Genomic DNA, 15,672 nt, shown 5'->3' on the forward strand with positions numbered 1-15,672 from the left:
TTTGAGCTACAAAATAGGAAACAGCTTATTTAGGATCTCAAATCACCACTTATCAAATATACTGGAGGGGCAATCTGGATCTGATAAGGGAGTGGACTAGATCACACCAGGGCTTGATCTTTGATTGCATTAATTAGTTGTTGTTGAACCCAGGAAAACCAATCTGATTTCTAGGGTTCATGAATGCAGCAAGAGTTCCAAACATGAAGTTGCAGAATCAGGCCCTTAGTAATTCTTTAAAGATATGGGATACTTGAAGCATCCCGAGATTTGGGGGTTTCAGAGGCCAGTCCCAGGGAGCTTCAGACCTGCAATGTTAGGAGCCCCACAGGCCACATATCCGAAGAGACGCTTCTGTGGAATGCTTAAGCACCCTGGGAGAAGAACTGCCCAGGACCTTATCTCCAGCTCGACAGAGCTTAGACATGAAGCTAAGGGTGGCAGGCCCACAGCTTCAGCATGTACTAACTGGGGAGCCACCTGAGGCTGTGAGATGCAGGAAAATGAGAGTTACACTTTAAAATCCTCTCATCGTCCATGGCAGGCAATGGGCAGGTCTAGATGGATATTTGCTCTTCATAAAGCCTCTTAAGATATTACTTTTCAGCTAACAAAATGATTCACTTAACTCCTTCCCATTGCTGAAGTTTGTTCGAACTTGTACAGTATCTTTCATCAATAATTCAGCAATGACTAATTCAGCTCCCTTCTCGCACTGACTTCAAGGAAACCAAGACGAGTCTGCAGTGATAAAAATCTATTTCCTTCCTCCATCCCTTTCATGCTTTTGTGGTTTTTTTTTTTTTTTTTTTAAAATAGACCCAAATGCAGTACTTCCAGCCAGGAGAGGAAAGAGTTAGATTTCTTGTGCGTAAGTCAGGTTTGGAGGCTTTGAAATAGCCACTAGCTTCAATGACCCCATCACATACTTAGTAAAGATAGAAATGGTTGGGAAGAAATGATCTATAATCTAAGGATAGTACCATTTCACCAGATGAACAGCTGGTATAAAATCAGTGGCTTTCCATTGGTTTCAACAGAGCTAGGCTGATTTTTGCTAGATGAGGAGCGAACCATAAGACTTTTGTATCCCTGGTACCGGTCCTCTATTTATCCTGTGTCCAACACCTTAGTGTTAAGTGCACCTCAAAAACCATAGACATGTACACAAGGTGTGTACATTAGGTCCAGTGTAGGCAGAAGCAATGTACGATTCCACACACCAGTGTGCTTAACCTTTGTTCTGGATGGGTACCTGATCCATTTAATTCTTAATTTCTTTGATGAGATTTCCAAAAAGGAAGACCATTGATAATGCTAGTTTTAGTGAGGAAGATACTTGTCTCAGGCTAGTTCCCAGTGGACAGGTATCAGGGGCACCTGTGACATAAGACAACAGCAACTTTTGGTCACAATCATCCAGGGCTGGGCCTGATGTAATATTTGAATGCTGTCCTTTATCTCTCAGTATGAGGCTAGCAATGGGGGGGCGGTGAACCATATCGTATTGTGTCTGTTCTAAAAGACACTGATACTTTAGCAAAATATTCCCATTTCCCAGCATTATCCTCAGAATGGCCAGTTTTTTGCCTTAATCCTAACTTCAGATTCCAGAGGAATTCTAGACATGGGTCCCTGTATGTAGAGAGCTCCCAACAACATATGGCACCAATTCCAGCTTGCAATCAATGTCCCCATTTGCTGGTCATTTCTGACAACGACCCTCTCACCCGAAAGAACTTTTCATGCCAATATTGAGAAAATGTTGCAACAGGGTTACGAATAGTGACTCATCAGGAAAAGTCCTTAAAGGCCACTGCTCCCTCCTGTGAAGTAATGAATCAGAGATCAGCAGGAGCTCTTTGTACAGCCTGTCAAACATGCTGCAGATTAAGCTTCCCTCCCCCACATACATACATCTATTGAGCTCCTTCCACATGTAACCACAGCGTGAGATTTGCCTGCATAACTACACCAGCCCTGTGCCAGCAGGTAATCTCAGGTGGCCCAGAGGATGATTCATTCTGGACCACCCGCCTTTCCAGTGGCGTTCTCTCCCCACCCCAGCCATCCAGGCAAGTCACTGGGAAAGCTGGGAATAGATTCCAGGAACCGCATTCTCCTTTTCACAGCTTTAAGCACGAAACCTTTGGAAGGAAGACGAGTGCAAGTTCACAGCAGACTAGGATATGGGAGCAAAGTTAAGCAGCGAGTTAAAGACAAGTAAAATCTGCTGAAGCTTGAATTGCAGGTCAAACTACCACTGGCAAATAGCATTCACTTTATTTATAAAGGTTAATTTGGTTTTAGAATTTGAAACCAATTGGGGTTGTAATATAAGCAGCTATTTTGCATTTACATAAGGCATCAAATTTCCCCTTTTAAACAAAAGGATCAGTTTCCCTTATACCAATACTATGGTGTAACTAACATGTCACATTTAGTAGAATACTGGTACACTGTTCCAAGTAAGTATCAGCAGAGTGGCATTCCTGCGTAGCTGTTTACCAAAGGGAGTGATCCTTCCAAAACCGAGGGGGAAAAGGGAAGGAAACCTCAAAAAACGGAAGAATTCCAATCCTCAGAGCTCCCGGCCAGCAAATTCAGCTGGAATCACACTCTGGCTTCTACCATTGTTTGGATGCTATTAATAGGGGGAGGATAGCGCCTCTCAACTAAATAAATATTGCAGCCAATAAGCCACCTCAACCGAGCCACATTCCCCAGGTCAGTTCAGAAGTCTCCCGCACCCAACCCAATGTTTACGGTACCAGGTTTTAGCGGAAGATAAATGCTGTTAACAGTCCTACCGTGATTCGTTTATTGGAATGAATCGTGCATATTAGAGAACTGACTTCCCTCCTACCCCCGTTTTCATTTGGGCAGCATAAACATCAGAAATAGAAATGGATTAGTTCTGACTATTTTTCCTTTCCAGTGACTGGAAGATCAACTTAAATCTTTTGCCAGTAATTCACATGAGCCTCTCGCTAGATGATCTGCTGCGAAGAGAAAGCTTGCATAGGAACCAGGCTTCCTGAATTTCAGCAAGAGGGCCTGAGGTGGCGGCTTGAAGGGTTAGCAATGGGATCAAGTGCAGAGTAGGGAAATCTGAAGGAAGCTATTTTAAAGTGACCAGTGATTTTTGGGTCCCTCTATTTTTTGGGTGCTCAGTTTGAGCCACGGTAAAGAATTTCAGAGGGAAAATGCTCAGCACTTTCTGAAAACCAGCCCTCGTAAAGCTTCTCCAGTTGGGCCCCCCCACAAAAAAATTGAGACCCCCAAATATCACAAGCTGTTTCTGGCCCTGAGTTTTATTTTCAGTCCTTTGGGCAAGACACCTCGCCTCACCGTGCAACAGCCACCAAGAGACGGCTGGGCTAGAGTCAGGCTTCCTGCTTGTTCTACATGGATATAATGCCACTGGAGCCTGGTTCGCCATTGCCCTGCACATTGCGTCCCCATTTACACTAGGGCACAGAGTGTGTAAAGGGCTCCCATGCTGATGCAGTGGTATTTTACACTCCCTTTTCATGGTCCTCAGTGGAGTAACTTCTGCACTCACACTGGTGCACACCAGCATCAGGCCCCATATTTCTGAAATAACAGCATCTAAAACACTTTCACCTGATTTCCCACCTTCTACAGTCTTAACCGCACCCACCCACACTTCAATGAGATAAAATAAGCAGTCTCTAATTCTCAAGGAAAAGAGAACATTGACAGGTAGCGGCTGGATTCCAGGTTGGAATGGATCCTTGTTTGACAATCTGGATCATCTTGAGAAATGGCCATGTATAAACAGCTGCCTTACTAGTGGCTGGTTTACACCAAGCAAGTTGAAATTAACCAAACAAAACAGTGAATCCGAGATCTTTCCCGTTCAAATTCAGCGTGGTCAGGAAAGATCAGTGCTAGGGAGCAAAAGGGTATTCATTTCCCTTTGACACAGCCACGGGAAGGAATCAATCCAAACCTCCTAAACTAACCAGGGATACAGTTGGATGTAGCAAAGTGCAATTTTGTCAAGTGTAAAGGCAGTTTACTCAAACCAGGGATTCAAGGGCAGCAGAGATTTACAAATTAGAAAGTCACAAGCTAAGCTGCTCTGGTGTGCAAGTGCTTGGAGTTTCTATTGTCTGATCACCTAGCTCATCTCCCTCCCAGGTTGTTGTTCTGCTTGAACTCACTGCCAAGCCTGAATGTTGTCCATGAGCCATCCTATTTCACAGTTCGATGAAGGAATCCAAAGTAAAAGAAGAAGCACCAGTGGGGAAGGATTTTAGGCTTTTAAAACATTTGGGGCCCTTAAATGATATATATCATGTAGTGGTATACAATGGTCCATGACCCTGTTCTCCCATGAGGGGGGTGAGAGAACCACTGAAGTCAATGCAAGGTGTTTGTATCCTGGAGAGAATTGGGTCCTCTGAACTAGGGAGACAATTCAGCCTTCACTCGGAGCCCCCTTTAATCAATCTTTGCTCTAGCAAAGTGAAAGATGCTGTGATTTGGTCTCAGGAGAGAGAGGAAGGGAGATTAGTGCTTGCCTGTGTCTTGCATGTGATCTCTTACCAGTGTATAAAAAGCATTTCCAAGACTTGGAGGAAGTTAATGCTGAAGAGAGAGAGAGGGTGTGTTTTGTTTTAAAGAAAATGTAGGTCACACATACAAAGAAAGTGAGGCATTCGAGGTTCCTCTGCAGCAGATGCCAGTCCTGCTTAGAACACTCCTTTTGCTGAGGGGAGAAGGAAGGGAAGTGAAGGCCTGACATTACATGAGTGGTGTTGCTAGTTCTCCTTTCCATGGAGAGACTGTACCACATGTATCGCTTACGCCATCCATGTGCCTTCCAGCCCAGTGCATCGCAAATGAAAAGCCCCGAGTTGCACTGTGCTCACCCCACCTCTTACCAGACCATCAATAAATTTCACCTGCATGGAAAGTCGGTTTTGTGGCAGTGCAGATCCAGAGGGACTAGCTCAAAAGATCCACTAGCAATGCTAAGGCCTGGTCCTGCAGCCTTTACTCAGATTAGTTGAACCTACTCTCATATAAAAACCCCTCGCCCACTTATGCAGGACAGCTCTTCCTAGGGTTTTTTTTTTCCTCTCTCACACACACACACACACACACACACACACACACACACACACACAGTTTCAATGCAGGATTAAGGCCCCCATTATGTATATCAAACTTTGAGACCTAAATTCACTCCAAGCCAGGGAGAGAAGCGTCTTGTATTAAAATATAGCCACCAGAGACTCTGCTGCAGTTTTAAATATCCTCAGTATCCCATTTTAGCTGTAGAAAAATAAAGCCCTCGATATCGATCTCCAATGGGGCAGAGCACACATGGTTTCCAGAAATTACAGTAGGTTCTTCATTACTTGTACAGTCTCACTACAGATTTGCTCTTAAAAAGACAAAAGCACAGAGGCCTTGGGCTGGGGGGGGGGAATCAAGCCAAGTGATTAGTTTCTGGAGTGTAGCAATGTCTAATGTGGTGTGCTAGTGGGGAGATTAGAGTCAAATGAAAGCAGATTAAAAGAAAAATCTAGGACAAAGATTAACCATTTAAACTCAATTTTTGGAAAAAAATTGAACTGAATTTGTTATTTCCCCTCCCCACCTTTAGCTTTGCAGCTGCTTTAGGTTTTGTGGTTGCATGATACTTAACCTGAAAGATAATTTGTAAAGGTTTGTGGGTTAAAAGCAAACTGTTAGAGGCAAAAATCTCCCCCTCCCCTCCGTCCACATTTTTAGTAAAATTGTGTTAGTAACCCAAGGCTAGGAAAATGGAAAAACAAGTGATGTTTAGGTGAGTCATTTTTGTAATGTATATGATCATCCCTAAAAGATCTGAGAGAGAAAATGACTGACCAGTGTCGTTTTTAAACTGTGATTCATGGAAGCGAGAAGCTGCACATTTAGTCTGGAGTAACTGTCGTGGGCTGAAATTTTCCTATGATCTCTCACCAAGCAGATTCATTCCCAAGTGATGGGTTTCTTCCTGGTTTGCTCTGTCCACATAAAAAGTCCATGCCTATCTAGTTGAGAACGTCATCCTGATCTGGGACCGGGGCTGCTAAACTTAGGTCCTGATCCTGCAAACATTGAAACACATGCATGATTTTATGCACCCAAGTAGACCCACTAAAGTCAATGGAGCTACTCTCTAGAACTGGTATGGAAAATCCAAGTTTCAACAGCAGGAAATGCTGACATTTCAAAGTTTCCTTTGGTGCTGAATTTTAAAAAAAGATCAGAATTTCCTGGGAAATTGATGTTTCTGAAAAAAATTTTAAGCTTCCAACAAACTTACTGAGGTGTTTCATTACAACAAGATTGAAGCCCTCATTTTGATACACACATACAAGCATGCACAAATACAGCTAGATATTAATGATTTTCCTGGCAGCCAGTTGGGGAAAATGACTTATGGCATTTCGGACATGACCCGTAAGTAGAATTAGACCCGTCATTTTTACCTGTCTTTCTATCATGGCTTAAAGTCTGTCCTCCGACCCCAAAAACTCAACACCTCCGCCCAAGGGTCAGACAGGCACTGAGGGACTCCAGAGGGAAAGGCAACAAACCCTCCTTGGATAGGGGAGGAGGGCTGCCACCAAACTGATATAGGGCTAAGAATGTGGCGTGGGGGAAGAGTCAGACGTGCAGCAAGGAGCATGTGCACATACAGCAGAACACAAGTGTGACCACGCACATGGGTACATTCACGCAATTTGTCCATTGTGAACCTCCTGACATGTGGAGCTTTCTTAAAGCCCCAGCTCCTGGAGTCAGGTGAAAACCGGAGAATCTCAGCTTTAATTTTAAAGAAAGGTAGATACGGAGGGGAAAAGTGATCTCTAGAGCCTCCAACACTGGAAAGCAAAGTAAAAACCCAGAATGTAGAATGCAAGTCTAATTTTTAAGCCAATCTCATGATTTTGGGGGCCTCATGAGTTCTGAATCTTGGGATCAGCGATTCTGAATACGTCAAGGACCAGTGTAACAAACTCCCATTTGCCCTCCACAATAGCACCAAGTTTCATCGTTCCTACAAAGCCCAGGAATGATGCTGCATGTTCTGGAGCGCCATCTACTGGCACTTGATCTGTTAACATCTACAGAGCTTCTGGAACAACATGCACACACAAGTATACATTGCGCGCGCGCACACCCCCCCAGCGTAACTATGTATACCTGCAAACGCAGGCATCCGCCCATGCACTCACGCGTGAGCATGTGTATGTAGTGATAGACATGAATGCACATGTACATTAACACACACCCATGTTTTTCCTAGAAATTAAAAACAGATCTTTGTTCAAAGGCGGCCAGCACCAATTTTCATTCTCCATCTTGCAACACTGTCTTCGCTGCTAACCTACCATCACGGCCTCCCTTTGTAACCACCTCTGGGGCTGCCCTGATTACACTGACTGAAGACAGAGCTGTAGCGCAATGGAATGAAGCAGACACCTTGTTTGCAGGGAGCAGAAATGTGCAAGGAGACAAGATCCGGGAGAGTTGCCAGCAGCTGCCCTGGATTCTGGTTTTGCTTTTTGTAGTGATAATACTTCGCTCTTCTGCCGTGCTCTTTACGCCCCCAAACATGAATTCTACAGCCCTGTGATGTAGGCATGGTTGTCCCTCATTTTGCATAGGGGAGAAACTAAGAGAGGTTAAGTGCCCTTTCCACGGAGAAAGGGCCAGAGCCAGGAGAGGGAATTAGGAGCGCCTGGCTCTTGTTCCTGTGCTCAGAGCACTAGATGCCTCCCCACCCCCCAGTCTCTGCCCCGCTGACCCACTCCCTGTCAGAAGCTACTGGATGTAGGGATTTGAAGCAGGGCCGATCACTTGGCATTTCAACCACGCCCACTAGGCTCCCCTAGCTCACACCCCCATGCTGCAGCCATGCTGTGCCCAAATCGAATTCCTGTGCCCGTTTTTGGGGCTCAAGACATGGCCCGCAAGACTAACAGCTGCCATGCAGACAAGTACAGGGCTCACCACGTACTGACACTGCGTGGCTGGTGCACTTCAGATTCTGCTACGCTGGGGTGTCACAGCACTTTAAAGGAGCTGGATGGAGGGGAGTGGGCAGGGGCAAATGAAGGTAGGATGCCTGGGATTTGGGCCTCCAGACTGAGGAAGGCCCAGACACAGACGTGAGGAAGAGGAGATGCTGTCCATTGCCTGTCTGCTGGGACGGGGCTGGCTAGCTGGGAAGGAAGATCAAGGACTTGCCTGACATGAAACCCCAGCTCCATTGGATGTATCTGAGAAGTAGAATCTGCTTAGAGGCCCTCAAAGGTTTGATGGCTCCAGGCCCTTTGAGATGGAAGAGCAACACATGGGTGGATTCAAAGGAGCCAGAGAAGTCATGGGACCAAGGCCCCCCTTTAAGACAATGGTTCTGGAGAGCCTTCCTTTCTCCAAAGCAGCTTTCAGAGGGGAACTTCCTCCCCCTTACACCCAGGACTTGGCATGGAAGGTTAAAGTAACCTAGCAATGAGCTTGAGCATCAAAATTTGGCTCAGACGCGCACACACGCACACAAAAACCAGGTAGAAAAGAAAGGAAGGATGATTAGGGAGCCGGCTAAGGGTTTGAGAGACTTGGGTTTATTTCTGTTCCACCACAGACTTCCTGTGTGATCTCTGGCATGTAATTTAGTCTGCCTCAGTTATCCCTCTTTTACAGAAGGGGAATAGCACTGCCCCACCTCATACAGTGCCTGAGTGCCTCACCTCACCTAAGGTAACGGAGGGCATGTAAATATCTAAGAGTTGGAAAAAAATCCAGGTCTGGAGCCAGGTTCTAATTCCAAATCCCCACAAGGTCGAGAGGCATTTGGATGTGGAGATTTGTTTTGGGGCCATCTCTGTAACAAGTCCTGACTGTGCATGCAGGGGATTTTCACATAATTTTCTCATCTCTTTCTTGAACGGAGCATCCAAAATCAGTGGCCACTTTCGAAAGTTTGGCCTGCACATAACCATCATGACTCCATGGCATTCACGTAATATCCGCTAAGGAAAGAAATTACATTCCCCGCACACACCCCCACACACACCCAAATGGTGATCGGTTTCCTATCCGGCGTGTGTTGCTGTGAATGCCTCCATGTGAGGGGGGAAGAGACCATCCCATCATCCTGAACGGCACATGGGTAACAGATCCAAAAGCAAAACATCAGCAGAAATAGTCGCAGAGTACCTGATGTGCTGATTAGCACCCATGTGGATGGAAGTGCAAGGGGTTCTTTGAGTTATGGGTAGACAAAAAACACACAGTATCTTTAAAAGCCCAGGACAGAAAGAATTAATGGAGAGATGCGTCCCTTAAAATAAAAAAATTTAAAAAAGTCTTTTTTGAGACCAGAAAAGCAGGAGGCATTACATTAAAAATAAACCTGGGATGGCTGGGTGTCAGTCACGGTACAGGATAAAATGCCTGCAGTGCTGTGATATTTGGAAAGCATTGGAATACAATTGCTCACAGCACTATTAGAGTCAGACTATTGGGAGCCGGCCCTAAGTAAAGGATGTTCTGGCTGCAGAGACAGAGGTGACGTCAGAGTTGGGTCTATGCTTTCAGGAGATGCAGCACAGAAAGCTCAATCCAGGTGGGCGGAGTGGGGGTTTTAAGACACTTTTCACGCTGCCTGGAATCCGGGCCTGCTGCCGCCCTCTGCACAGATCAGGGCAGCCGGTGGCTGTTCTAATTTACAGCAGCCTCCTGATGCAGTCTATGGGCTGCTTCTCAGCCCAGAATCAGCATCACAGCATGAACTACTGACCCCCCCAGCTAGAGTTTGCTGACGGCCTAGGACCCTGACAGCAGCCCGCCACCGAAGGAATACTCCTCCCCGGCTGTTCGCAGCCTCTTTATAACAGTGGCACTTGGGGGCAAAAGCATACTAAAAGAGGAGAGGTTATTTTTGTTCCAGTGCACAGTGAGGCCTGGATTTCAGCGGGGCACTCTGTGTGGGCACATTAAAAGCTCTCACTCCCTGCACTCTAATCTGCGACTTCCAGGAACGCTGTTGGACGGTTTTGTAAAAGTGTTCGCTAAGAATCAGGGCGAGAGACAGCCGCACACTTCCGGCAGACAACAGCCAGTGGCTAGAACAAGAGCAGAACAAGTGTCCTGCGACTGACAGAACTCAACATCACTCTCAAACACACAGCAATGCTTAGAGAGCATTTGTAAGCCTCCCACCAGTGTCGTATACTGACAGCCAGAGACACAACTGGCCAGATTCTGCTCTCACTTGCATCGGTGTAATCCTGTGGATTTAAGTCGTGTATTTCTGTGTTTACACTGGTGTAACAGAGCAAAATCCTATGGGTCTCATCTCAACCTCATCTATGAAACAGTAACAAATAGTTCATCCAGCTGGTGCTACATCTGTCTGTGCGGGGGAACAAAGGACAGTCAGATAAAGCAAGCAAGGAAGAAAACTCTCCCCATGGAAGAGTAATGGCACATATTTCTGGGGGGGACTGACTTGATCACAGCACTTCTGCATAAAAGTCTCCTTAACCATAAATACCAACAAGCTGTAAGTACAGGAGGTCCTACGCATTAGACGAAGGGCGCATCTACAGGATGTGTTCGCGTGGGACATGCTGGTGCGCAGTAGAATTTCACACCCCGCTGTAGCGCACTAAGTGGCCCATGTAGACCCTGCTGGTGCGCGCTGCAAGCTCCCTATGGCACGTGAAGAGACCCCTACTTCAAACCAGACTAGGTTCACACACACTAGGGAACTGTCAGTGCACACCAGTTAGTGCACGCCCGCTAGTGCAGACTAGCGCCTACACCCCAGCCAGTGCACCATGCAGACAAGCTACAGAACATCCTCTTGGTTTCCTAGTTCCCCCAAGGCATCTTGATCAACATTTTCTCATTGCTACAGGCTATTTAACTGTTTGGCAAGCTCTGAAAGTCTCCGAGCCAAATGGTTTGGGCTTGTTTTGTGCGCACGCAAACACACCCCCTCATTTTAACGACAAATGCTTATGCTGCATGATAATTAAAAACAAAAACCCAGTATTATCTTCAACATGCTTGATGTTTTCCTGCAACGTTTGAGTCATTCACATTGTGACTACACAGTCGTAACCTCTCCAATACAATAATGATTATTTGTAGCACAGTGGCACCTGGCAGCGCCAAGTGAAACTAGAGCCTCATTGTGCTAGGTGCTGTACATTGATAGTAAGCTCATTGGGCAGGGACTGTCTAATAGGCCAGACAGACTAAAGACCACACCAGAGAAGTTCCACGGACAATTAGGGGGCGGGTGTGATTTTTACCACTATAGTTATGCCAGTACAACCCTTAGCATGGACACATTCATACCAGCATGAAGGTGCTGTTACAACAACACTCACCATCTCGGAACACCCCCTCACAGCAAAACCTAGCACTGCCCCACTCCAGCTGGGTTTCCCCACAACAATCTCTTGACTCCTCCAGCCATAGGGGTGCCATGGCCCTCCAGCCAAGCCACTTGAAAGCAGCCCACCCCTTCTGGGATAACCGACAGCATTAGACAGAGTCCAACAGACCCACAAAACAAAGGGGTCTTCAGTCCAGCACCCAGCCGCTTTTCTTCCAGTCAAGGCCCTAGTTGCAACAGCCTGTCTCAACACCCACCGCAGGCTCTGATCCCATACAACCCTCCAGTCCAGGCCCACTCTTCTGCAAAGGGATCTGGGAATCCCCCAGTCTTCAGACAGCCCCTGGCCCTCACTCAGGCTTCTGGCGGCCACATAGGAGCCAACGGGCCACTTGCCTCCCAGTCAGCTCTCAATTGCTGGGCCTTCCTCTGCTCAAGAATCCCACCTCCAGCACCTACCTAGGGGCATAGGTGCAGCACGGCCGGGCTAACCGAACAAGGCTCACTAGCCCTTAAAGGGACAGATGGCCATGTTACAGGTGCCGCCTTGTTGTGCTGCCTGAACTGGAACAAGTTATACAAGCCCCTTGAGAGGAGTATTAAAACTGTCCAGACTATGGGGGGGAATTATTATTAATCATTACAGCAGTAAAACTTTCCACAGTTGGCAAACCCCAAGGAGAGCAGACAGGAATTGTGATTATCCCCATACCACAGACTGGGAAATGGGACCACCACCAAGCATACCACTCACCATTGGTCTGGCACCTCCTGCTGGTGGCTCTGGGAATTCACTCTTGAGGTCAATACCCCCTTCTGCAGTTTGCATACCGTTGCCGTCTCTCTCTCCCCCTCTGGCCTGCATCGCCTCTCTCACGCCAGGAACCATAACAGCCTCCTCGGGACTCAGTCCTCCAGCCGGGTCACTCAGCGTCCCCTCCTTCCAGGGTACCAAAGTCCTCTCACCACCTCAGAGGCTGGTAGGGGAGTCCAGTCCAGGCCAGCCCACTACTCCAGGGTCCTCTCCACAGACCCTCAGCACAGGAGGTCCAGGCTTTGCTCTCTCAGCCCTCACTGGACCACTTCCTACCAGACCCAGTTCCCCTTCTCTCGCGGGGGAGGGGTACCAGCACCAAAGTCCTCTTCCCACAGAATGACTGCTACCTTCCTGCAGCCTTTCCCACCAGGCCCCCACTGTTACCAGCTACCTGGCTTTAGACAGGCCCTGCCTGGGCCTGCACAGCTGAACCTGCTTCTAATTAGTCAGCTGCTCCCTGGATCTTCCTCCAGGTGCAGTCTGTGCAGTTAATTGGCCTGCCTGGCCACCTTAACCCCTTTCAGTCCTGTGGGGGGTGGTCAAAGCATTTAAGCTCATGCTTGCGATGCCACTTAGTTTGGGGGCCCTCTCACCTAGGGGCCTGGGGCAAACTGCCCTTCAACTGGGATGGGAGGGGGGTGGAAACGAAGACTGCTGGAAGGCATGGCATTGGGGCCAATGGATAAAAGGAATCAGAGGGATATTAATCCTATTAAGCGGCGGGATGCTGTCTGTGTTTAGAACTCAGGAGAGCTGGTGTCAATACACAGCTCTGCCACAAACTTCCTGCATGACCTTGAGCCAGTCACTTAATCTTTCTGGCCCAGAGTCTCAAAGGTTTCCATGAAAGTCAGAAGCCTCAATACCTTTGAGGCTCTGGGCCAGGAAGATTAAGTGACTGGCTCAAGGTCATGCAGGAAATTTGTGGCAGAGCTGTGTATTATGCAAGCACGCCGGATACCTATCCGTGTTGCTTAGGCCTGTGGTGCTGCGTCTACACGGGTGCATCCACCCAAGATGCAGGCACACCTCAGATTCCAGTGTAGACATATCCTTACCTCCAGTATCAATCAGGAGTAGCTCTTTAGGAGGTATTGGCGCTACACCAGTGTAAAACAGGTATAAATGACAGGAGAATCAGGCCTGCAAATCATAGGCACGAAGCTCTGTGAAACTCCTGTCCCGCAGGCTGGATGCAGGCCGGTCAATAGATTCACTTTGGTATGCCAGACAATTAGATAGCCTGATCCTGGATCCCACCTGCAATGTGCTGAGCGTCCTCATCTCCTACTAACCTCAACAAGGCATCGAGATCATTCAGTGCCTTTCAGGACGCGCTCAGCAGTTTGCAGGGCTGGGCCCTAAGGTGGTGGTGCAGTTCAGCCTGCCAGCCCTCCAGCAACCGGTCTGAGCGTTCCCAGACTTGGGCAGACGCAGCCTGCGGCCAAAGGGAAACTGATCAGCACCGCGAGCTGCCTGCCTGCCTCCCTTTTCCAAGGGGAGAGAGGGAAAGCGACTAGGATTCATCACTTCCCTTCTAAAGGGCGAGCCGAAGTCTCATCCCAAAGGAGACAATGCCAAAATTCCCAACAGCTTTAAAGTGACCAGCATTTGACATTGATCTGCTAAAAAGAGAACTGAATAGGGTCCCAGCTTCCTAGCCAGCTTCCTCTGCTTCCGACTCCACTTCTACCTCTGCAGCCTATTGTAAAGAACAGGATTGGACCCACTTGTTGCCCCATCCGCCCCACCGAACGACCCGCCTTCATTGCACTCAAATTTACACACACCCCTGCGCTCACACACTACCCTCTGTAGAGTGCCAGTGTGGTTGGTACCAGCACATTATCAGCACAAAGGAATGGATCTGATATAAGCTCCGTGTGCCCAGTCATTTAAAAATGCAGTGAAACAAACTCCCAGAGGCTTTTATTCACCTCTTGAGTTTACTGTTATATATCAGTGTCATGTAATGGGCCGGATCCTGCTCCCGTCAGTCTGAGCGCAAGCAGGGTCAAGGCTCGGTTCCACAGATAACTGTTAGATGATTATCATAATGTCTGTAGCATGCAGCCCTGAGTGGCAGAATTCAGCACTGAATATTAAAACATTGCTTGCAGCCTCCTGTGATTGAAAACGATCTTTCCTATATTCAATCCTGGGATTTTAGTAACATAAACATAAAAAACCGTACCATGTTCATTATAGTTCTCTCTCTTTATGATATGAAAGATAAGCCAGGAGCACGGGTCAAGGATGTGTATGTTGTTTTTAGAGCAAAGGGTAAGAGGCCAGGGGCAAACTGGTTAGCAGCTGCTTTGTGAAGAGAGTTTAATTCAACGACACAAACAGGAGAGATCTCTGCATTTCAGAGACCAGTTCAGAACTCGTCCATCACAGCCCTAGCAAGTGTAATCCACGGCTCATTGTGTGTTTCACATCCCCTTCCAGTGGGTATGGGTCTATTACAACTACCAGCTAAAGGAGTGAGGTGCCTAAATACCTTTGAGGATCAAGGCCTTCCTCCGTAAGCTCCAGGAGCAGAGGGTTATATTTTTAGTGCTGGGGGTCTCAAGTTCATGATGGTGACCATTACATATGGATATTCACTTACAGATGTCTCATCATCAGAATGAAAGCCCACTGGCTGAGAACTTTGATGCTTAACTCTCTAGTAGATGTTGCATACACTATCCAAGCTATTGGGGGGCAGGTTTAAAAAGCTGGACAATGCCAGAAGAGTGCTGAAAATATCCTTATGACAGAGGGAGACAAGAGGGCTCTGCTTGCAGAATATGCACAGAGACAGACAGCCAGCCAGAAAGATTCGGTCAGAGTAAATGACGAGAGACTTCAGAAGGCAATTTACACTCGGCCCTATTTTCACGTCACTGCTCTGCTCTTTGTCCTGGCTTAAAGCATCTAAAATGATTCAATTGAATGCTCCAGCGATTCTGTTTTTAAAAAAGGCATTTACATGACAGGGTGCTTCGATGCTGCAGCCGATGGGGCAGCATATGTAATTATTATGTTGGTTACACGTGGGGGAGACTTGTCATTCAGCATGTAAAATTCACATGGCTGCTTAATAATATACTAATACTCTCCATCTAACAAGAATTATGTATTTCCACACCAGCATGTCACTGAATTCTCTGAGACATAAACATTTGTCATGATGTTTTGGGCTCAGTGTAAGAGACACCATCAAGAACCATTATAAATTACAAGCAATCCAGCAACCCACTTTTTAAAGCATAAACCTGATGACAAGTAAATGCAAAGAACAGAGCTTGCCAGAATGCTACATTTTCCTTTGAATGGCTGTTTGATTTGTCTTCTAGATCTGACCCATGACCTTGAGACAAAGGAATTGGAAACGCACCAGCAAGGTAAGATAAAAAGCTTTTTCATGAGATCATCATTGTGGTTT

At 47.0% G+C, this 15,672-nt stretch overlaps 1 protein-coding gene and 1 long non-coding RNA gene across 2 annotated transcripts in view; one reads left to right on the forward strand and one right to left on the reverse strand.

Moving 5' to 3' along the window:
* Window positions 1–15,672, forward strand: part of CCDC92B (coiled-coil domain containing 92B) — a 35,982-nt gene that overhangs the window by 2,906 nt on the left and 17,404 nt on the right. The window contains exon 2 of the mRNA XM_067537702.1: window positions 15,584–15,631. Coding sequence (XP_067393803.1) covers window positions 15,584–15,631 — 48 coding nt within the window. The remainder of the gene's footprint in view (window positions 1–15,583; window positions 15,632–15,672) is intronic.
* LOC137146441 (uncharacterized) lies at window positions 5,274–12,627 on the reverse strand. Its single transcript, XR_010917939.1, has 2 exons — window positions 12,177–12,627; window positions 5,274–6,110 (listed from the first exon to the last, which is right to left on the reverse strand). It is a non-coding gene; the product is annotated as an uncharacterized lncRNA (long non-coding RNA).

Source organism: Emydura macquarii, unplaced genomic scaffold (genome assembly GCF_026122565.2).
Source record: "Emydura macquarii macquarii isolate MOO-44397 ecotype Brisbane River unplaced genomic scaffold, CSIRO-AGI_Emac_v2 contig_450, whole genome shotgun sequence".
Lineage (NCBI taxonomy): Eukaryota > Metazoa > Chordata > Testudines > Chelidae > Emydura > Emydura macquarii.